The 24,677-nt window shown below is 42.0% G+C and overlaps 1 protein-coding gene across 2 annotated transcripts in view; it reads right to left on the reverse strand.

Moving 5' to 3' along the window:
- The window catches only part of LOC140194748 (adenylate cyclase type 1-like), a 283,950-nt gene that overhangs the window by 179,921 nt on the left and 79,352 nt on the right, over nucleotides 1-24,677 (reverse strand). For both annotated transcript variants that reach the window (XM_072252008.1, XM_072252009.1), the window contains exon 5: nucleotides 751-878. In XM_072252008.1, coding sequence (XP_072108109.1) covers nucleotides 751-878 — 128 coding nt within the window. The remainder of the gene's footprint in view (nucleotides 1-750; nucleotides 879-24,677) is intronic.

The raw sequence follows: 24,677 nt of genomic DNA on the forward strand, positions 1-24,677 counted from the left end.
ACACATGGAAGCTTAAACAAGAAAAAAACTCATTAACTTATGAGACTTACAATTACTGTCGTGACTCATAACCCTATGCCAGTATTCACCTCTCAATAGATTCAACTAACATCTGTTCTAAATTCCCTGTATTTAATCGTTGTATGGCCCTCCATTCTCACTCTATGAATTCATCTAATTCAATTCATCCCCTCAACTTCTGAATTTCAGGAGTTTGACAGATTCAACATGGCTGAGCTACTGATGACAACTTGATGATAGAAGGTGTGCTGTAGTGAAGAGTCGGTGATTTCTGCATCAGCATTTTACCTATTCCATATCAAAATAATGCCATAAATTTGAATGGTGCTTCACCTTAACAATAAAATGACAAATTGCATTATAATCTGTTTTCCTTTTTAAAAAAATCTCCAACCTGTGCTCCATAAAGTTCGTCCAAAAGTTGCACCTTAAAAACCACAAAAAAAACCCTTGCGTAAAATTAATTCCAGTTTATGCACATGTTCAGAAACACCTTCTTTACACACAGTGGATACCTAAAGGATTGTTTCCATTAGTGAGTGTCAAGGTTGAGCTTGTCTCCCACAGGGAGCAGTTATATCACAGTCAGCACCTGTGAAATGCTAATAACCATAACTAGTAGTTCTGAGTCAGGACTGAAGTATTTCTGTATTTTTTTAAATTTGAAAATTGTGAATAAAACTGAAATGAGAAACCATTCTCATTCTCCTTTGAAGATCAATTACTTACGTGATTGTATCAATCATATCTAATCCCATTTCGACACAGCAATGAGCATGGTCTGTTTTCGGCTGAGTTAGACCTGATACACAATAATAGCAATCTCCAAGGATTTTAATTCTTCGACAGTGATTCTCCTGGCACAAAGAGAAAGAAAAATAAAAGGAATTTGAGCAATGAAATAGTTACTTTCTGAGATTCTTTTGACTAGGATTTTCAGAAAAAAAAAATTTGCAAAACTTACTGATAAAATTACAGTTAGCAAGAATTAGTGTTTTTGAATCTGACAATAATTAAACTCCTTAAACTGCAAGTTACGTAATAAGGTATGACATTAAATAGCATTTTTAAAATAATTTACTGCTTCTTTTTGTAATCCAGGTTAATTAAACCCAAAGATGTAATATTGGAAAGCTCTACCTGTGGAAGGATGAAAATGAGGTTTACTGAAAAAAAAAAGAGATTTTGAAAAAAAACAGCAGTGCAAGAATGAGGCATGGTGGGCACAGCTGTGGATAACTGAGAAAAACACAGCAAACTATTACAAACTAAAGATATAACCTGTTAAACATGGAATTAGTAGTGAGTATCTCTACCCTACTTACTTGAAAAGCTCAGGGTGAAACCTCCAGGAGAGACAATGTCAATAAAAGGTTTTTTGAAGCTACGGCTATAACAAGCAGCAGCTATAGGAAGACAATATTGGCAGAGGCTGAGATCGAAGATCTGTACCATGTAACCAGGAATTCATTATGTTAAATCATACCAAGCGATTTGGTCAGGTGTTTTGTTGTGTAAGGATTGTAAATCGATTTTCCATAGACGACCCATTATTTCATCCAACAAACCAAAAAGCAAGATGGCGAGCACCCCCCCACCACCCCAGCAAGATCGAAGAACTAATGCGGAAACGAGATGTTTCAAGATGTAGAGGATTTCATATGGTTTTATGTATAAATTTATTTCTCATTTGAAGGATCTAAATTTGATTTTCTGGAAGAACTGGTTATTCTTGCAAGGACTTTGATAAGGTACTGAATGAGATTGACTTTGTTTAAAAGTTGTGATGTTGGAGAACTAGTGAGAAAGGAGATAAGCTGTATAATATATATAGGGCCGGCTAGGGGTGCAATGACATCAGCGCCAGACTCTGGAACAGAGGTTCCCGGGTTCGAACCCAGTTGGAGCCGCTCCAGAGTACGCTTTCCATCTGTGCCGGGTTGAAATTCGAGATCGCAACTCGGCCTCGTAAAATAAAAGGGAAAAATACTGCAAAATGTCTATGTGAGCAGTGGCGCGCCCCACAGTCGTGCCTTGTAAAGGCATGAAAAAGACATTGTCCTGCCAACATCGCACATGCACGGATGCACCCATGCAGACGCACACGTATGCACGGACACACCAAAAAAAGCTGTATAATATATATATAAATAAAATGGGTTGAATTTGAATTTGTAGACTACTGACCTGAACTGAAACTGAAGCTAAACATAACACTTATGAATAGGAATTCAATTAGTTTCCTAACTAGGGATAAATAGAAAGGCAATTGTAATCTGTAAACCTTTAATAGGGAATAGCACTAGATCTACTTAGTTAAAGAAATTGGAGTAGTAAAGGTTATTCTAATGAATCTCACTGATTCTAACTAAACAGGAACTTGGTTTTCATTTGATATCTGAGATTTGGAACCTAAGACTGAATGTTCGAATTTTGAATTGTTTGTACTGATATAAATATTTTGTATATATTACTTTTTAATAAAGAAACTTAAACCAGAAGTGTGTGTTTTCTATTCACCTCTATCCGATACCTAAATCTTTTGATGGCCAGCTAGTAATTTGATTTTCTCATAAAGAGAGCCACGACCAGTCACATGAGACAAGACAAGCACTACACAGGTATTATATTTTCCATATCAACTATTTGGTTATCAAAACCAAGGTGCCCACATTGGTGACATTTTGAGAGATTTTCAATCAAAACCCTTAGCATTATTTAATTTGGCAACCAGGTTGTTAAAGATCTGAGAAAGAAACTTGCGTAGGATATAGAATAGCCATTGAAGGCCTTAGCCCCTGCTATGGTGCAGTTTTGTCTGAAGTCAGCAATGAAATGTTGACAATGTATTGTTAAATACTTTCTTATGTAGGGCTGTCAGTATACTAGATGGACTGTTAACTGTTAATCGCTCATTACCAAAATGGCTTCTCTGAAGTGTTATATTAAAATGGCTTCTCGTAATGTTAACTGCTAAGCAAGGGGTTCTCTGTAACTGCAATGTTTGGGTTATACAGTGTAATAATGGAAATTGTATTCATTTGTTAGCCAGTGGAATTCATGTTCTGTTATCTTGTATATGTGTGCTGAGCTGAGGAGCGCGGGCTTTTTCGGGAGGCAAGCAGAGAAGACGAACATGTGAGTAATGGACAGTGGTTCCCGGGCGGCGGACACAGGACCTCGGCGGTTCAGAGGGTGGCTGGAGTCTCGGAAGGATGTTGTGGATGGAATTGGAGGCGTGAGCTCCAACGTATTAAAATATTATGTGCACAAACTGGTAAGTTACTTATATCGCGCCTTTTCTTGTAGTTGTTTCTACTAACCCGTCACCAAAAATTTGCTACGAAGTATAATTCTTTACTCGCACTTTGTATATTGTTTCATATTTGTGTCGTGGCTGATTATTGGGCAACTCACAACTTACCCACACCAAAGCAATTGCACTGTTTGGCGGGGTTGACAGCTATTTACCCTAAGCAACTGGGGGGGGGGGGCGACATCAGTGGGGCAAAGACTGTTACACTTGGAATGTGTAGAACTATTACTAAATCCATTAAGCAATCCAATGCCTTGGCCGCTCCAGTGCACAAATATGTTCCAAACTCACATGGTAGTATTGTGCATTGAATATTTCAGTAATATTTGAGTAATATTGAAAATATATTGTCTCATACAGCATTCTTGCTCTGCTAAGTAAGTTCACTATATTTCACTATAGGTTATATGTAAAAGTGTATGAATGGCATACGTCTTCATGCTACCACATCAAACATGCACACCTCATTTAAAGTAAAAACAAAAAAGCTAAAATACACATTCCAGACTCTCCAGAATTTTCTTCCAATTAGTTCAGTGTTTTGGAGTTATGAAACATAACAGATAGCCCATGTGCAAGAGAAGTAAGATGTCTTAGGCAAAATACGACTGCAAATACAGTGTGCACTATTGTTTATCTAATTTTGCTTCTACTGGAAAGACTCAAAAGTGCAATTGCAAAAGGATGACAGCAAGCCTAATCTAGAAGAGCTTCCCGATCTAATCTTCTGGAAGTGTGGTGGGAACATTGTAAAAAATGAAAATTTACTACTGCAAATAGCTAAGGACACATGCAATGCTGTAGTTGTGTTTTCAGTATCTTTATGAAAACCATGGTTTGGAGCATCTCCTTTACTAACAACTTAAACATTATATTCAAAAATTGAACCTACTTTCACTGAAGCCCCAACTCTTACGTCAGAATGCTGTTCATTGACTTTAGTTCGGCATTCAATACTGCGATCCCCTCCAAGCTGATCGTCAAACTTCGCCAGCTTGGTATCAGCTCATGCCTCTGCAATTGGACCTTGAACTTTCTGACTAACAGACCCCAATCAGTTAAGTTAGACAACCTCTCCTGCTCCACTCTCACCCTGAACACCAGCGTGTCTCAAGGCTGTGTGTTGAGCCCTTTTCTGTACTCCTTTTTCACCTATGACTGTGTTCTTGTACATGGTTCTAACTCCATAAACAAGTTCGCAGATTATACCACAGTGGTTATCCTGATCAGAGGGGAAGACGAGATGGCCTAAAGGGATGAGGTCCTGGACCTGGCTGCGTGATGTGCTGACAACAACCTGGCCCTTAACACCCAGAAGACCAAGGAGATCATTGTGGACTTCAGGCATGCTAGGAGCCACACTCACGTCCCCACCTACATCAGCGGAGCATGTATCAAGCTTCAAATTCCTTGGTGTCCACATTTCCGAGGATCTCACCTGGTCCCCGAACTCCTCCATCCTGATCAAAAAGGCGCAATAGCGCCTTTGTTTCCTGCGGAGTATCAAGAAAGCTCACTTCTGTCCCAGGATACTGACGGACTTTTACTGCTGTACCATTGAGAGCATACCACCAACTGCATCTCAGTGTAATATGGCAATTGTCCCGTATCGGACCGCAAAGCACTCCAGCGTGTGGTGAAAACTACCCAGCGGATTATCGGCACCCAATTGCCCACCATTGAGGACATCTACCATAAATGCTGCCTGGGCAGGGCGAAAAGCATTATCAAGGATGCATCTCACTCTAACCATGGACTTTTCACTCTCCTCCCATCCGGTAGGTGCTACAGGAGCCTCCGCTCCCGAACCAGCAGGCTCAGGAAGAGTTTCTTCCCTGAGGCTGTGACCCTGCTGAACTTCACATCACAGTGCTGAGCAGTATTGCACCCATATTGTACTGTCTCAGTACTTTTATATTTGTGTGCTGTAACACTTACTTTTTATTCGCAGTTATTTTGTAAATGACACTATTCTTTGCATTTCTGGTTAGATGCTAATTACATTTCATTGGCTTTGTATCTGTACTCGGCACAATGACAATAAAGATGAACCTAATCTAATCAAATCTAATGTCCAATTACTTTCCAATATATGTGAAATACATATGTAGGAATATTCTAAACATGGAGGGACAAGTGTAAAGCCTACACTGTTTATCGTAAAAATGTAAAGTAAAACTAATTTAACTTTATTCATGGCCATCTAGCTTGGTGTATTTAAGAACTTACTATTGTGAAAACTATTCAATTTTTAGCATGATGTGCATAAGCCAGAGCAAGGCATTAGAAGAGAAAGAAAATGGAGAATTCATCATAATGACCCTGAGAGAAGGCTAGCAAATTCTGGATCAGTGCTTCCCAGTGGGACAGTTACATGTCAAACAGGGGGTGTAGGGGAAATAGACATCACTGGAGGGTGTTTAAGATTTATGGGGTGGGGCAAATCGTGGCACGTTAACTTGAAGCAAGAGTCCTGACTCACTGTGTCAACCTGTTGTCGTTGTCAACATCCAATAGACATTCCCAGTTTGTGTTAATTTTTTATTTTAACTTAACTCCATTACTGATGGATAAATATGGACAGCACAATCTCTACGAATCTGAAGACAGTGAAGCCTTTAATCCTAATCCTGCTAAGAAATAGAAACTACAGGAAGTGCGTCAACACAATATTACATACAGGGAGTACGGTTTTATTCTGTTCCCATCAGATCGGCGATGCCCCATGAGTCTTATTTGTAATACTGTACTGTTTAATGAAGCCATGAAACCATCAAGATTGTAGGAAGACTTTCATAAAAGACACACTTAAAAGGCTATTTATGGTATTACTCAGTCCCAGAAAATGAAAGAAGCATTTGAAAAGCATTGCACACTCAAGTCATATGCCAAGAAAGTTAAAAATGACCTTGATAGTGGTCCTGTTGCTTCTTATAACATGTCCAAAGTGATAGCAAAGGTGGAAAATCTCATACTGTTGGTGAAAGTTTAATAATGCCTGCTGTATCAGAAGTGTTCACCACAGTTCTCAATGAATACTAGTATTTTAAAAACAGTTCCTCTGAATAATAACTTGGTAGCTCATCGTATTGATGAAATGAGTGAAGAGATTGAATGTCAACTATACACAAAGCTACAAAAAAAATTTGGGATACAACTGGATGAGTCAACTGGGAGAGATAATGAGGCATTGTTAATGACATGTATGGTTTATCAAAAATGGGAAGCTTATGAAGAGATTCTCTTTTGTAAAAAGAGAAAAACAAATATCAATAGAGAATCAATTTACAAGCTGAAATCTATATTGAGGATAAAAGTATTCTGATTATGAACATGATTTCTTGCACAACAGATGGAGCACCACATATGACAGATCACCATGCTAGTTAAGTGGCATTTATGAAAAAAGAAATTCCAAGTCTGTTTGCAATCCATTGTATAATTCATCATCAACATCTTACAGCCAAAAAGCTCAGCCAGCAACTTTTTTTCAAGCATGACTTTTGTAATATATGCTATCAACAAAATTAAAGCTCATCTTTTAAATAGCCAAAATATTTCACCAGTTAAGCCAAGATAATGATGAAGAGTTTGAACACTTGCTCTTCACATTGAAGTGTATTGGCTGTCAAAAGGCCACTGCTAGACCTTTCTTTGATCTTTTTGACATTGTGGTTGAATTCTTGCTCAAAGTTAACAAGAGCTTGGAAATTAAGACTGAACTTTTACGTGGAGACGTGGCACACCTAGCCAATCTGTATGATAAAATGAGCATACTAAATATGAAACTGCAAAGTGAGAATTTCAATTTAATCCAGGCAAAAGTACAGTGTCCATTGTTATCAGAAAATTGGAAATGTATGAGAAAAACATTGGGAGAAGAATGTTATTACAGTTTCCCTGCATGGAAAGTAAGGCACTCTCTTTCACAGTCGGTGATTTTCAAGAGTACTGCATACATCCGCAGTCACTGAAGGAGAATTTTCAAAATTGATTCAAGGATTTGAATGATCTGGAAATTCCAGACTGGGTAATTAACCCATTTCTTGGCAAGGTAGAAGAACAGGAAGAGAGCTTGCAAGAAGGGATTATCAAAAATCAGAATGATGAAGAAGCAAAAGTGTTTTACAAAATGTCGGCTTTTGTGATATGTGGCTGCATTGTCATATGGAGTTTATTTGTCTTTGGAGAAGAGCCAAACTGCTCTTCATTGCATTTCCATCTTCCTTCCTCGTTGAAAGAGGCTTCAGTGCAGTGAACTATAAAAAGCAGAAATTTCTTGGACATCGTTATGTGGGGGGGACTTAAGGCTTTTGCTTTTACAACTTGAACCAGATATTTCAACTCTTGCTAAAAACCATCAAGCTCAAGGATTACATTGATGTTGAAGCTGCTGTACATCACACAGGTACTGTGCAAGCTAGGTTTAAAGACAAATAAAAATTTAAAGCAGAATTACTTTTCTCACGTTAGCATACAGCAGACGTGTTTTTACACTATGGTGGCACCGGAAAGCACATCATGTCTAAGAGGGGAGTGAGCAAGTATGAAAGTGTTTTAGTGGGGCATTGAGTTAAAACAGTTTGGCAAACACTGGTCTAGATACAATCAGTTTATCCATTATCTTAATAAATGATGAACCCTCGTTCCCTGGAGGCACTGCCGGACTAGCCAGTCATGGAAGAGCTAGATGCATTGCCATCTATGGAGGAGCTCAGCAAAGCCATCAACTGTCTCTTCAGTGAGAAAGCCCCTGGGAAAGACAGTATTTCCCCCAAAGTTTTTAAGAGCAGGAAGCCTGCCTTGCTGCATTATCTACATGAGCTTCTGTGGCTTTGCTGAGAGAAATGCCATATCCCCCAAGACATGTGAGATTCCAACTTTGTCACTTTGTACAAAAACAAAGACAACTGTAGTGATTGTAACAACTACTGTGGCTTCTCTCCTTAGTATTATGGGGAAAATGTTTGCCCGCATCATCTTGGCATGGCTTCAGAGTTTGCATCCAGAGTCTACCCAAGGTCCCAGTGCAGGTCGACAGTGGACATGATCTTCTCACTGCGCCAGGAGCAGGAGAAGTGTCAACAGCAGCAGAAGCCACTGTGCACAGCCTTCACTGATCTGACCAAGGTGTTCGACCTCGTCGATAGAAGCAGACTCAGAGCTCCTGCTAAACTCCTGCTAACGACTGGCTGCCTCTGCACCCCCCCCCCCAAGAATGCACAGCATTATATTTTCCTTCCATAAGGACACACATAGCACTGTCTGCTTCAATGGAGCAACTTCTGATGCCTTTCCAGTGAGTAGTGGGGTGAAACAAGGTTGCGTCCTGGCACTGACCCTCTTTGAGATCTTCTTCTCCATGCTTTCGCTGACTGCACTGAAGGCATCTACCTTTGCACAAGAGCTGATAGCAAGCTATTCAACACAGCTTGCTTGTGCTCCAAGACCAAACTTAGGACAGCTCTCACCCACGAAATGCGATTTGCAGATGATGCAGCATTCACATCACACACTGAAGACAGACTCCAACAACTGATTAACCATTTTGCCCTTGTCTGAAGACGTGTCATTGTCCATCACCGGCTCCCTGTCCCTCAAGGCAGAGGTAAACAGCAGGATTTCCAAAGCTGCAGCTGTCATGGACAGGCTGAACAAGAGAGTGTGGAGCAACACTCCTCTATGCCAGTGAGGCTTGGACACCATACTTCAGTCAAGAGAAGAGGCTAAACTCGTTCCATCTACGCTGCCTCAGGCTCATCTTGCACATCTCCTGGCAGGACAGAATCACCAACACAGAAGTTCTGCAGTGGGCTGACACCTCCAGTATCTACACACTAATCAGCCACAGATACCTCGGATGGTTGGGCCACATCAAATGGATGGACCAGGGATGCAATCTCTAGGACATGCTGCGTGGTGAGCTGAGAGAGGGTTATTGCCTACAAGGAAGATTATCTCCCGGCTACAGGGCCATCTGCAAGCATGACATAAAGCTGGCAGGCATCAAGCTCAACACATGGGAGGAAACAGTTGAAGACCGGACAGTCAAAAGGGGTGTACAACATGCTGAGATAGCAAGGATCAACACGCTTGTCAACAAGAGAGCCAGAAGCAAAGCCAGAGCTGCATCACAAAGAGCACCTTCCTCCTTCACCTCAGCCGCTGTGAAAGAGACTGTACAGCCCCACTCTAAAGTGACAATCACTCAATAAAGTGCAAATAGTCCTGATTCTACAAGCCTAAAAAACTATCAGACAAAAATGTCACACCATCATCTTGAGAGACGTTTGGATGGCAACAATTAAGTGATGGTGGGATCTTGATAAGCCAATGGCCTTTTTCTTGCTCATATGTTCCTATGCTTGTACATTCATATGCTCAGACACTGTCTGAGGTCTAACATCTCTTCTGAGCAAGTTGTTGTGCTTTTCTTTTTAATGGAATCAAGAATTCTCTCTACATTGAAGGTAGTGTTTTGTTAAACTGAAGCTCTTGATATAAGTAAATATACACACAGTAGAAAATTTAATCTACTCTTGTATAATTGAACAATAAATCAATTTAATCAGAGAATATAAAAACCTATTGAGGCAGTCTGCAGTTTCTTAAATTCCACTTTATGATTGTTCAATGCAAGCTATCAGGAAAAAAATATTCATTGATTTCTCTTTACATTAAAGCCTTGCCTCACAGAGCACACAGGAAATCTTTTCACATGGTGGTTATTTTAGATTGATTTACAAGGAGCACTATAGCAACAATTACAATTTCTGAAATATTTAATATTTCAAAATCTTGATTCTCTAGTGAGCTGTGTTTGATCATGTGGCCAAAGCATCAATGGATGGATCAGATTAGTTTCTTTGCACGTCTGTTCTGAGTCATTGCTTATATCCACTCTAATTGTATTAGCAGAGCTTTGAATCAGTATTGTAGTGTAGAATGAGGATACCAGCCAGGAAATGAGTACACTTCAGAAGTGCACTCCTTTGGAAATACAATGTATACAAGCAGAGAATAGTTAAATCCTGTGATACAGAATCACATATTTGCTTATTGAGGTTAAAACATTTCTGAAGATTTACTACTTGCTTGATTTGGTATTCAGTCCCTCTAGCATCAGCTGAACATGCTAAATTCCAAATATGCAACCTTCACCATTGGAAAGGCAAAAGCAATAGGAGAATAAGAAAACTGTCAGCTGCTGGTTCAAGCTACATGCCCTGCTGAATAGAAAATAGCTTTTCTGTCATCAGTATCATGTCAAAATCTTCACCACTTGGGCTAGAGATGTTCAAGAAGGGGGCTCCCTAATATCTTCTCAAAAGTTATCTTATAGCGTTGTATAAAATCATGATAGGAATAAACAGGGTGAATTCACTGAGTCTTTTTTCCAAGAGAATAAAGAATAGAAGGCAAAGATTTAAGGTGAAAGTTTTAGAGAAAAGATTTAATAGGAACTTGAGGGAAACCTTTTTTCCCCCTCACAAAGGGTATTTAGTATGCATCTGGAATGAGCAGCCAGAGGAAGTGGGCAAGGCAGGTACAATACATGTGATGAGTGAAGTCCAGCATGCAGATGAACATGCATTTTATAATGTTATAAAACTCCTGATGGGGAGGGGAGGAGAAGATGGCGGCACGACGCAGTGCACGCGGCCTCTCGGGTGAAATGATATTGTATTTGTTAAATAGGGGCCGTGCACAATCCTGATTTGATGGAGACAGACGTGAGAAGCATGGAGGAACATCTGCCGGAACTTCTGAAATGCCCGGTTCGCTGCCGCTGCTACTGTGTGATCAAGAATCTCCGGAGGGAAGGTCCCAAATCCTCGGCTTTGCCTGTTGCTGGCAGCTGGGGTTCGGGTCGAAGCACTCGGCAGAGATGGTGCTCGGTGCTCAGTGTCGGAGGCTCGACGTTTTCGGACGGACTGAGAGTCGGACTGTGGTCGGTTGCTTCCAGGATGCTGCATCGGCAAGTTTGCAGCGCTGGAAGCTCATGGCAGGGAGAGTTTTCTTCCTTCTACCATCTGTGTGAGATGTTGGGACTTTTGAGAGACTTTGAGACTTTTTTTTTTACCGTGCCCATGGTCTGTTCTTCTATCAAATTATGGTATTGCTTGCACTGTTGTAACTATACATTATAATTATGTGGTTTTTGTCAGTTTTTCGGTCTTGGTCTGTCTTGTGTTTCTGTGATATCACACTGGAGGAACTTTGTATCATTTCTTAATGCATGCATTACTAAATGACAATAAAAGAGGACTGCGTGTCCTCATAATCTAATCTAATCTTCAGGCCATCCACCAGTCAATCTTTCTACTGAAATTACCTTCTGTTCTTTTGAGTAATATCCTTTTTAGTGACACTAAAGCATTCTTAATGTTCAGATTGTATGGAATCACAAGTTGTGAAGTACACACAAAACTGCATAAAATTGGCCTTTACCTAGTTTTATCCAACAATGCTAATCTGAGAGACTACAAACTGGCAAAGGAATAGGAAGAATACAGTAGCATTTTGGTACATGGAAGGTACAGTACATTTCAGAGACAAAGAATAGGTGAAACTGTTACACTGCAGAGTATTTGACAATGGCAGCACTCCCTGAAGGAAATTTTCTTGGAAGGAGTACAATGCAGATTTTCCAGTCTGGTACAAGATTTGATACAATGATATTGTAAGAACAAATCTAGCAAACTTCACTTCTGTTTTAAAACTGATGGGAAGTGGATCAGCTATAATGGTGACCAAGTCTTTATGTATATTTAAGAAGAAGGATGATTGATTCTTGATAGGTCAGGGTATGAAGGGAGGGGTGAGGGGAGGCAGGAAATTGGGGCTGAGAGGGAAAGTAGATGGGCCAAATAGCCTAATTCTGCTCCCATGTCTTATGGGTTTTAAAATTCAAAAAGCTTCAGTTGCATGAAGCAAAGAATTCACTTATTGATGGAGAAATCAAGAAAGATATCTTCATATTAGGGTTGGAAATCTAATTATGAGAAACCATCCTTTTACACAAAAATTATTATCGCAGGAGTTTAAAATACTTTCTCCCTACAAGTCTGTGGGTGTTAGGACAGTTAGAAAATGCAGTTCATATTCATTTTTATTTTGCATGAAACACCCAATTTCCTCAGCTGCATGTCTTGGAAAGACAACCTCAGGCCCCACCAAACGTTCGAGATTGAGGCGCACTGGATCCCACCCCAAACCTCGGTTTGTGTGAATGCTGTGTCATTTGCTACGCAAATTTATGCCACAAAATAACACTGCATATGATTAAAGGAATTATATTTACAAATCTTAATTGAAGGGTGAATAAAGAATAACAAAAGGAAAAGGGCCCATGCTAATTTAATGGTCAAATGTGCACAAGTTGCAAGATCATCTTGAACTTCCCTATCACTCACACGCTGGATCCTCGGTCAATGTGAGTGCACAAACCACCTTCCAAATGCCGCTTGCAATCCTTCAACTTCCGCAGATGCTGTCGAACGTCCTTCACCTCTGCAGATGCCAGTCGCCGCAACCTTTCTCTAAACAGGGTGTCATCTGTCACCCGGATGGTGCGGCGAGTGCTCTTGGAACAACCCACATCAAGCTCGTCAGTAGAAAAGACATCTTTCAGCTTCAACATTTTCTCTATCAACCTCTTCTTCCAACCTCCAGGTATTGGGGGGTCCCCAAAGTTGAATGACTCGGCAGTCATCCTTCCTCTTTTCGGAGAGAGTCTCTCCCTGGTTGTCTCACAAAGACACAAGACATTACCGTCACCAGGAAGAGGTGCACCATTGGTATCCCCTGCCTGAAGGTGACATCCCGCTCCGAAGTGTTCTCATACTCACTATCATCCTGTTCATCTGTACAACTGAGGGCTTCTGCAGTTCAGGCCTCACCAGTATCACAGCAGGTAAGCCTGACTCCTCTTCGTAGTCTTCCGGAGCATCCACTGAGAGAGCCTCGTCACTCTTGCTACTTTCCCAGGCCGTAACACAACTGGTTTTGTCTGGGTGAACCACACAGTCCATCGTTAATGCTCATCATCCAGCCCAGTGCGGCTACGCACGTCCTCAAAAGCAGCTCAAAACACTGGGTGAATGGTCAATGTTTTCAGAAAGCCCTCTCCAACTTTCTCCTTGCAGGCTCCCACTAGCCTCCTCACCATAGGAGTATCTGACCCCACAAGAACTGAAGTTTCGCCCCTCTCGACCGAGACTGGACAAACCAGCACTAATTTATCAAGGACCTCAGCTACTCCCACATCTGCCTCTGAAAACTCCAGCTTCCCTGACATGTAACCATTGTACGGATAGTCAGCCATTCTAAGACCCCAGATCTCCAGCGCACTGAGTGGCGTCAATGGTAAATGTGTCAAATACCAGTTGTAAAACAAAAGGTACAACACAGTAACCTGAGAGTCGGTGTCAAATACGGCTCTAGCATAAATACCCTCAATCCGTAACGATACACTGGAGCTTGGCCCTACTAAGCCTTCAGGAATAGGGTATTTGCTTTAGGGGGTTCCTTGATATATTGTTGCCTCCCGGGTGCCAGGGTCCAGGACTTCGCTGACCGGATGCATGACATCCTGGTACGAGAGGGAAAGCAACTAGAAGTTGTGATACATGTTGGCGCCAACGACTTAGGCAGGAAGAGGGATGAGGTCCTGAAGTGTGAGTTTCGGGAATTAGGCAGAAGGCTGAAGAACAGGACCTCAGGGGCGACGTTCTCAGGATTGCTGCCAGTGCTACGTGACAGTGATGGTAAGAATTGGAGGAGATGGCAGCTGAATGCGTGGCTGAGGAGTTGGTGCAGGGAGCAGGGTTTTAGATTTTTGGATCATTGGGATCTCTTCTGAGGAAAGTGGGACCTGTACAGATTGGATGGGCTGCATCTGAACTCGAGGGGGAGCAATATCCTTGCAGGTAGGTTTGCTAGCATGGCTCGGGAGGGTTTAAACTAATTTGCAAGGGGGATGGGACCCAGAGCGATAGAGCAGTGAAAGACGTGCATGGAGTAAAGCCAGATCTAACATATAGAGAGGCTTTGAGGAGACAGAAGCAGAATAAAGGGTATAAAGGTAGGAAGGTAGAAGGGCTGAAGTGTGTGTACCTCAATGCAAGAAGCATCAGGAACAAAGGTGATGAACTGAGAGCTTGGATACATACATGGAATTATGATGTAGTGGCCATTACAGAGACATGGCTGGTACCAGGGCAGGAATGGATTCTCAATATTCTTGGATTTCAGTGCTTTAAAAGGGATGGGGAGGGGGTGGGGAAGGGGAGGAGGGGTGCCATTTCTGGTCAGGGATACTGTTACAGCTACAGAAAGGGTGGGTAATGTAGCAGGATCCTCTTTTGCGTCAGTATGGGAGGAAGTCAGGAACAGGAAGGGAGCAGTTACTCTATTGGGGGTATTCTATAGGCCCCCTGGTAGCAGCAGAGATACAGAGGAGCAGATTAGGGGGCAGATTTTGGAAAGGTGCAAAAATAACAGGGTTGTTATCATGGGTGACTTTAACTTCTCTAATATTGATTGGCACCTGATTAGTTCCAAGGGTTTGGACGGGGCAGAGTTTGTTAAGTGTGTCCAGGACGGATTCCTGTCACAGTATGTTGACAGGCCGACTAGGGTAAATGCCATACTAGATCTAGTATCAGGTAACGAACCAGGTCAGGTCAAAGATCTCTCAGTGGGTGAGCATCTGGGGGACAGTGACCACTGCTCCTTGGCCTTTAGCATTATCGTGGAAATGGATAGAATCAGAGATAACAGGAACATTTTTAATTGGGGAAGGGCAAATTATGAGGCTATAAGGCTAGAACCTGTGGGTGTGAATTGGGATAATGTTTCTCCAGGGAAATATACTATGGATATTTGGTTGATGTTTAGAGATCTCTCGCAGGATGTTAGGGATAAATTTGTCCCGGTGAGGAAGATAAAGAATGGTAGGGTGAAGGAACCATGGGTGACAAGTGAGGTGGAAAATCTAGTCAGGTGGAAGAAGGCAGTATACGTGAGGTTTAGGAAGCAAGGATCAGATGGGTCTATTGAAGAATATAGGGTAGCAAGAAAGGAGCTTAAGAAGGGGCTGAGAAGAGCAAGAAGGGGACATGAGAAGTCCTTGGCATGTAGGGTAAAAGAAAACCCCAAGGCATTCTTCAATTATGTGAAGAACGAAAGGATGACAGGAGTGAAGGTAGGACCGATTAGAGATAAAGGTGGGAAGGTGTACCTGGAGGCTGTGGAAGTGAGTGAGGTCCTCAATAAATACTTCTCTTCGGTATTCACCGATGAGAGGGAACAAGATGACGGTGAGGACAATATGAGTGAGGTTGATGTCCTGGAGCATGTTGATATTAGGAAGAGGAGGCGTTGTAGTTGTTAAAATACATTAGGATGGATAAGTCCCCGGGGCCTGACGGAATATTCCCCAGGCTGCTCCACGAGGTGACGGAAGAGATTGCTGAGCCTCTGGCTAGGATCTTTATGTCCTTGTTGTCTACGGCAATGGTACCCGAGGATTGGAGGGAGGCGAATGTTGACACCTTGTTCAAATAAGGTAGTCGGGATAGTCCAGTTAATTATAGATCAGTGAGCCTTATGTCAGTGGTGGGAAAGCTGTTGGAAAAGATTCTTAGGGATAGGATCTATAGGCATTTAGAGAATCATGGTCTGATCAGGGATAGTCAACATGGCTTTGTGAAGGGCAAATCGTGTCTAACAATCCTGATAGTGTTCTTTGAGGAGGTGACCAGACATCTGGATGAGGGTAGTGCAGTGGATGTGATCTATATGGATTTTAGTAAGGCATTTGACAAGGTTCCACACGGTAGGCTTATTCAGAAAGCCAGAAGGCATGGGATCCAGGGAAGTTTGGCCAGGTGGATTCAGAATTGGTTTGCCTGCAGAAGGCAGAGGGTCGTGGTGGAGGGAGTATATTTGGATTGGAGGGTTGTAACTAGTGGTGTCCCACAAGGATTGGTTCTGGGACCTCCGCTTTTTGTGATTTTTATTAACGACCTGGATCTGGGGGTAGAAGGGTGGGTTGACAAGTTTGCAGACGACACAAAGGTTGGTGGTGTTGTAAATAGTGTAGAGGATTGTCGAAGATTGCAGAGAGATATTGATAGGTTGCAGATGTGGGTTGAGAAGTGGCAGATGACGTTCAACCTGGAGAAGTGCGAGGTGGTACACTTTGGAAGGACAAACTCCAAGGCAGAGTACAAAGTAAATGGCAGGATACTTGGTAGTGTGGAGGAGCAGAGGGATCTGGGGGTACATGTCCACAGATCCCTGAAAGTTGCCTCACAGGTAGAAGGGTGGTTAAAAAAGCTTATGGGGTGTTAGCTTTCATAAGTAGTGGGATAGAGTTTAAGAGTTGCGAGGTAATGATGCAGCTCTATAAATCTCTGGTTAGGCCACACTTGGACTACTGTGTCCAGTTCTGGTCGCCTCACTATAGGAAGGATGTGGAAGCATTGGAAAGGGTACAGAGGAGATTTACCAGGATGCTGGCTGGTTTAAGAAAGTATGCATTATGATCAGAGATTAAGGGAGCTAGGGCTTTACTCTTTGGAGAGAAGCAGGATGAGAGGGGACATGATAGAGGTATACAAGATATTAAGAGGAATAGACAGAGTGGATAGCCAGCACCTCTTCCCTAGGGCACCACTGCTCAATACAAGGGGACATGGCTTTAAGGTAAGGGGTGGGAAGTTCAAGGGGGACATTAGAGGAAGGTTTTTTTACTCAGAGAGTGGTTGGTGCATGGAATACACTGCCCAAGTCAATGGTGGAGGTAGATACACTCGTGAAGTTTAAGAGACTACTAGACAGGTATATGGAGGAATTTAAGGTGGGGGGTTATATGGGAGGCAGGGTTTGAGGGTCAGCACAACAATGTGGGCCGAAGGGCCTGTACTGTGCTGTACTATTCTATGCTCTATTGCTGGGAACATGTTCCCCCCCCCCCAGCCCCCCCAGGATGCCAGACTATTCCCTCACTGGGTCTCTCCGCTGAGGGGTCACTCTCCAAGGGGTTTCCCGTCATGCACACTCCCACCTTAAGTGTACCCCTTCACCACAGGTATAACAGACAATACCAGCTGCTCCCCTTCTTGCGGGAGCCCAGCCACTCTCAGCCCTCTGTGTAGACCTACCCTCAGGAGATCTGCCTCCCTATCTGCTCTATCGTATGGGGAGCGCACCTGCTGATAACAACCATGAAATCTCAGTCCTGAACTCTGCCACAAGCTCCTTCACCACTCCCCAGGGTGGGTTATCAGTGGTCACCTCAGCCATGGGGACCACTATCGTGGACTGTACACTGTGGACGGAAGCCTCCCGCGCTTCCAATGCATTCTCTGATCCGCTCAACAAACGAGGGAAGAGGGTGCGTCTTACGAGACATTCGGAGACTCCAATGGATCAGGTCCGGCGAATGGGCGCCTTTTGCCATTTGGTCCGTTCTCAACTGTTTCACCTCAGCCATTTGAATGGCCTCTCTACGCTGCAAGCAATTTAGCTGCCTCTCTAGCCGAAAAATGTAGGCAGAAAGCTTCTCCCCTTCTCCTGAAACATGTCCTGAAACCCCACCGTGAGCTCCAACGGCATCCCACTGTGCCAAACACCTTTTCTACAGCTTGCATATAGGCCGCAAAGGTAGCAAAAGGTTCTGTGTCTTTCAGAATCTCACTACGTTGCTGCAGAGTCCTCTTACCAGGTGTACAGTCCAGGTCAACCCGCATCTCTTGTACCGGAGGTAGAAAGTGGTTCTGATGGAGAAACCTGACAGGCCCATTCCTTTTCTCTGGTTTCACCCAGGAAGTATGGACAGCCCATGGGCCACCATCTCTCGAAGCCCTAATAGTGCCAGGCAGTTCTACTGCTGTTTCATCAGCACTTGTCTGAACTAGAACAAAGTCTTTGCCTGCCATTTTAATCAAACCTCCACTCCACCCTTGCAGCATCCATAACTATGTATCGTAATCACTTTACCAAACAGTAGTTTAACACAGACTTAAACACACAACCTACTGAATCAATGCTCAGGGTAATCACACAGCATTCAACTAAATCGATCCCGGACGATATCCCTACAACGAAACACCCCAGTTTCCTTGGCTGCGTAGTTCTAGGAAAGACAACCCCTGGCCCTGCCAAATGTTCAAGATTGAGGCAGACTGGATCCTATCCCCAACTTCTGTTTGTTTGGATGCTGTGTCATTTACTACCCCATTACAAATCAATGCCACGAAATAACGGACAGTACACTGCATACAATTAAAGGAATTATATTTATGAAATCTTAACTGAAGGGTTAATAAAGAATAACAAAAAAGAAAAAGGTCCATTCGAAGTGCACAAATGTGCACAAGTTGGAGCTCTTCTTGAACTCACTCGCTGGGTCCTCAGTCAACGTGAAAGCACATAACACCTTCTGAACTTCACTCGCAATCCATCTTGAACAAACGAGTCTCCCACCAGATCGTATGCTATGTCCGGTTCTCCCCAGCATCTTCTCTCTTCATCTCCTCTCGAACAAAAAAAAAAATCCAAGCCTAACCTTAGTGTCCCTCACCAGAGAAACCTCCTGTTCAATTCGGTGGCAGACATGTCTCCTCATCTCTTATCTTCAACAATAACCCAAACATAAGTGGAAAACAAGCAGCTCACACAGAACAGCACAAAATGAAATACATATAGCATAACAGTAAAAGAAATATGAACCAGGGCATTATATACAGCACAGGACATAGGAGCAGAATTAGGCCATTTGGCCCATTGAGTCTTCTCTGCCATTTCATCATGGCTGATCCATTTTTCCTCTCAGTCCTAATTTCTTGCCTTCTCCCCGCATCCCTTCATCCCTACCTGACCAATCCCCGCATCCCTACCTGACCAATCAAGTATCTATCAACCTCTGCCTTCAATATACAAACGTTTGTACATACAGATTTGGCCTCCATAGCTGCCAGTGGCAAAAAATTCTATAGATTCACCACTCTCTTGCTAAAGAAATTCCTCCTCATCTCTGTTCTGAAAGGACACCACTCTATTCTGAGGCTGTGTCCTCTGGTCCTGGACTCTCCCACCATATGAAACATCCTCTCCACATCCACGCTATCAAGGCCTTTCACCATTCAATAGGTTTCTATGAGGTCACCCCTTATTCTTCTGAATTACAATGAATACAGACCCAGAGTCAACAAACACTCATCATATGACAAGCAGTTCAAACCTGTGGAAAATCTGTCCTGTAATTCTATGGGCTCATAGCTTCTTAAGCAGCCCCATGCATGGTACCTTGTCAAAGGCCTTCAGAAAATCCAAATACACAACATCTACTGATTCTCCTTTGTCAAACTTGCTCGTTATTTCTTCAAATAATTTCAACAGATTTGTCAGGCAAGATTTTCCCTTGAGGAAACTATGCTGACTATGGCCTACGTCATCATGTGCTTCCAAGTACCCCGTAACCACATTCTTAACATTCCAACATCTTCACCATCACTGAGGTCAGACTAAATGTCCTATAATTTCCTTTCTTCTACCTTTCTCCTTTCTTGAAGAGTGGAGTGACATCTGAAATTTTCCAGTCTTCCAGAACCATTCCAGAATCTAGTGATTCTTGAACAATCATTCTTAATGCCTCCACAATACCTTCGGCCACCTCTTTCAGAACCCTGGGGTGTACACCATCTGGTCCAGGTGACTTAACTTTAGACCTTTCAGTTTCCCAAGAATATCATTTCTGGTTATGGTAACTTCACACTCCATGCCCTCTCACACCTGGAACTTCCATCATAATACTCCTGTCTTCCACAGTGATACCAAGTGATATAAGTTTAAGATGATGAAACCAAAATGAAATCCAAATGAGTTGAAATTTAATTAGGAAGCACAAGTGAGTTGAGGGACTCAGTAACTTCCTCCTGTTCTTGCTGCTCTGGGGTCAACCAACTTTATCATGTTTTATTTAAAAGATGCCAGCTAATACTCCTTTATCTAGTGCATATGTCCTGATAAAAAGCTTAAGGAATAAACTCTCCAATCTGCTTATGGATAAAAATGGAATGAATGTTTGGCTCCAGAGAGATGCAAGAGGAAATACACAGAGAAGTGTAGTAATTCAGACTCAACTTTATACAGATGCCCCACCTTAAGATGTTATTACTGATTTGAACTGACTGTTGTAATGCAGGAGCTGTATTGTTAAAGCAAGACATGCTCCCAGCTCTAGAATTTTAATCAAAGCAATACGTTTGTGATAACAGATCTGCCAAACAAACATGTAATGCCCCATCTAAATAAATATCACAGATGGACAACAGATATAAAAACAGAAATGAAGTTACCTAAATCAAATTATTGTCTCAATCAATCTTCCAGCTGTTATATTGGCTCAGCTCATTATTAATTTAACCCTTTCTCTCTCTAGAAGTGGAAGATATGCTCACGATTTCCTGCTCTGCATTTTACAACTCTTATGTTTATCCTTTTTATTTTGTCTGCCCAGTATCTTTCCAGCTATTTCCATTCAGTTATTGATGTTGCTCATAGCTTATTCTCATAGCACCCTGTTTTTACCATATCAAAGATATCCCCATCTTCCACCCCCATCCCTGCAACTTTACAAACTTCTTTTATCTCCTTACCAGTTATGACAACTACATCAGTGATCTAAAGGCACATTGTATCTCCAATATACTTTAGACAGTATGAAAAAAGGATAATTTGTTCATTTAAGTATTTAGCGCAAAACCAGTTCACAGTAAAAGTTTCATAGAATATAGAACTGCACAGCACAGGAACAGGCCCTTCAATCCCTAATGTTGCACTGCACCTATTAAATTAGTAAGCAAACGGACAACTAAACTAATCTCCTCTGCTGACACAATGTCTATATCCTTCCATTTTCATCACATTCATGTGCCTATCTAAATGTCTCTAATGTATCTGCCTCTACCACTACCCCAAACAGCGCATTCCAGGCATCCAGTAAAAAAAATTGCCTCCCCTCCTCTCACCTTAAATGCACACTCTCTGGTATTAGATATTTCAACCCTGAGAAAAAGGTACTATCTATCTACTCCATCTATGCCTCTCTTAATCATCTAAACTTCTATCTGATCTCCCCTCTGCCTGTTTCACTCTAGAGAAAACAACCCAAGTTTGTCCAGTCTCTCATTGTAGCACTCTAATCCAGGCAATATCCTGGATAAAACCCCTTCTGTACCCTCAGCAAAGCCTCAACATTCTTCCTTTTATGGGGTGACCAGAACTGTTTGCAATGCTCCAAATGCAGCCTAACTAGAGTTTTATAAAGCTGCAACATTTTCTCCTGACATTTGAACTCAATAGCTCGAGAATAAAGGCAAAGTTCAAAGTAAGTATATGATCAAAGTACATATATGTCACCACATACAATCGTCATTCATTTTTCTAGAGGCATACTCAGCAAATCTATAGAATAGTAACTGTAACAGAATCAGTCAGAGCTCAGTCAGAGTGCTGAAGACAACAAACTGCAAATGCAAGTACAAGTAAATAGCAATAAACAAAGAGAACATGATGTAATGTGATAAAGAGTCCTTAAAGTGGGAACATTTTAATGATGGGCTAAGTGAGTATAGTTAACCCCTTTTATTCCAGAGCCTGATGGTTAGGGGGTAGAAGCCTAATGGTTAGGGGGTAGAAACTGTTCTCGAACCTGGTGGTGTGAGTTCTGAGGCTCTTGTACCTTCTACCTGATGGCAGCATGGTCTGTGTGGTGGGGATCTCTGATGATGGATGTTGCTATCCTATGATGTTTCATGTAGATGTGCTTGATGGTTGGGAGGGCTTTACCCGTGATGGGCTGGGCAGAATCCATTACCTTTAGTGGATTTTCCATTCCAAGGGATTGATGTTTCCGTACTGGGCTGTAATGCAGACAGTCAATAAACTTTCCACTACACATCTGTAGAAGTTTATCAAAGTTTTAGATGTCATGTTGAATCTTTGCAGACTCCTGAAGAAGAAGAAGCCCTGCCATGCTTTCTTTGCAATTGCACTTAGATGCTTGTTCAGGATAGGTCCTCTGAAATAGTAAAACCCAGGAATTTAAAGTTGCTAACCCTCTCCATCTTTGATCCTCCGATGAGAACTGGCTCATGGACTGCTGATTTCCTTTTCCTGAAGTCTACAATTAGTTCCTTGATCTTGTTGATCAAGTGAGTGGTTGTTGTGCCATACGCCTTCAAAATCCCCCTAACAACCTGTGCAGCTACTTTCAGGAAGCTCTTTAACTTGGACCACAAGATCCCTCTGCTCATCACTTGCAAGGATCATGCCCTAAACAGTGTACTGTCTCATTACATTTAACCCACCAAGGTGCAACATTTCACATTTAGCCAGGTTAAACTCCATTTTCCATTTCTCTGCCTATAGCTGCAACTGATCTATATCCCACAGTAACCTTTGCTAGTCAACGAGCTATCCATAACACCGATTTTCATATCAACTGCAAACTTACTAACCAACTCATCTGCATTTCCATCTAGAACATTTATATACATCACTGACAGCAGAGGTCCCAGGACAGATCCTGCTGGAATACCACTAAGCACAGAACTCCAGATAGAATAGGTCCTTTCAACCACTACTCTCTGACTTCAGTGTGCAAGCCAGCTGTGAATTCAAATGGTCAATTCACCACTGACCCCACGCATCTTAATTTTCTCATAGGAGTCTTAAATGCTTTACAAAAATCCATGTAGACAACATCTACAGCTCTTCTTTCATCAATCACCCTTATTACCTCATCAAAAAATTCATTCAAGTTGCAAGACATGACTTGCACCACACAGAGCCAAGGTGGTTCTCCCTAATTAGACCATGGTTTTCCAAATGCTCGTAAATCCTATCTCTAAGAATTATCTCCAATAACTTCCCTACCACTGATGTGAGACTCACCAGTCTATAGTTTCCAGGATTATCCCTGGTTCCCTTCTTGAATAATGGAATAGCACTAGCTTCTCAACTATGGCTAAAGAGGGCACGAAGGTATTGGTCAAGGCCGCAGCAATGTCTTCACTTGCCTCTCTCACTAAGTTGGGGCACATCCCACCAGGCCCTGGGGATTTATCCACCTTAATGCTTTTTAAGAGACCCAACACTACCTCCTCTTTTACCTTGAAATGCCCTAGTATATCAATATACTCAGCACTGATCTACATATCCACATCATTCTCCTTGGAAAATACTGATGTAAAATATTCATTAAATACCTCACCCGCATCCTCTGCATCTAAGCAAATATCCCCCCCCCGCCCCATCTTTGAGTGGTCCTACCTTCTCCCTCGTTATTCTCTTGCTCTTCATGTACGTATAGAATGCCTTTTTAATTCTACTTGCCAAGGACTTTTCATTGCCACACTTGGTTTTCTTAATTCCTTTCTTCAGTTCCTTCATGTCTTCTTTGTAATCCTCAGGGGCTAGCTTCCTAAGATTTACATACTTTTCCTTTTTCTTCTTGACTAAATTCATCATCTCCCTCACCATCTAAGGTTCTGTTACCTCACCATCTTTGTCCTTCCTTATGACTGGTATACTTCTATTCTATACTACTACTCCTATTGCTTTTTATTGGTGGTTGACAGACCAACTAAAAAAAAAGGTGCACTACTGCCACCTACTGAACAGGAGTTTAAGGAGGATTCAGCAGAGTAATCCTATTACTTACTACCACCACACCCAACAAGAAATAATATGTAATAATAAGGATAATAAAAATAACTAAATATACAATTTAAGGCAATAGCATTGGGTGTTTATATTAAACAACCCAACAGGTTTCAAGAATTTAAACAGTTGATATGCTTCTCGTGCTTCTTGACCATACATCACCAAACTATCCAAAGCAACAATATTGCTTCCCAGCGTTTGCTTGCTCTCCAGTCATATGCCCTTCGTTCCAATAACACATGAGAAACTGTCTCTGAAGTTGACACTGCCTACGTTCACCTGAAGTATGTTTACCAAGTCTAAACAGTGCGGCATTTTAACCCAGTCTGACCAAATCTAAGCCAAGAAATTATAACTTCCTTCTTTCTGAGCTCTCCTCTCCTCCAAAGTGAAGTAATCTTTTTCTGAATTCCATATAATGTCTCCCCTTCAATTGTGTGTCCCACAATCCCTACCAGATTGAGAGAACATGGTCCTTAATTAAAACTTTTGCCTCATCTTACTTAGTGGAATATCAATATAAATAGCACTGACCTTCATTGATTGTTTAGATAGCCTATTGACTGCTTCATGTCCTTCTACCCCTGTATGAGCTGGGATC

This window comes from Mobula birostris, chromosome 3 (assembly GCF_030028105.1).
Source record: "Mobula birostris isolate sMobBir1 chromosome 3, sMobBir1.hap1, whole genome shotgun sequence".
In the NCBI taxonomy this organism is placed as follows: domain Eukaryota; kingdom Metazoa; phylum Chordata; class Chondrichthyes; order Myliobatiformes; family Myliobatidae; genus Mobula; species Mobula birostris.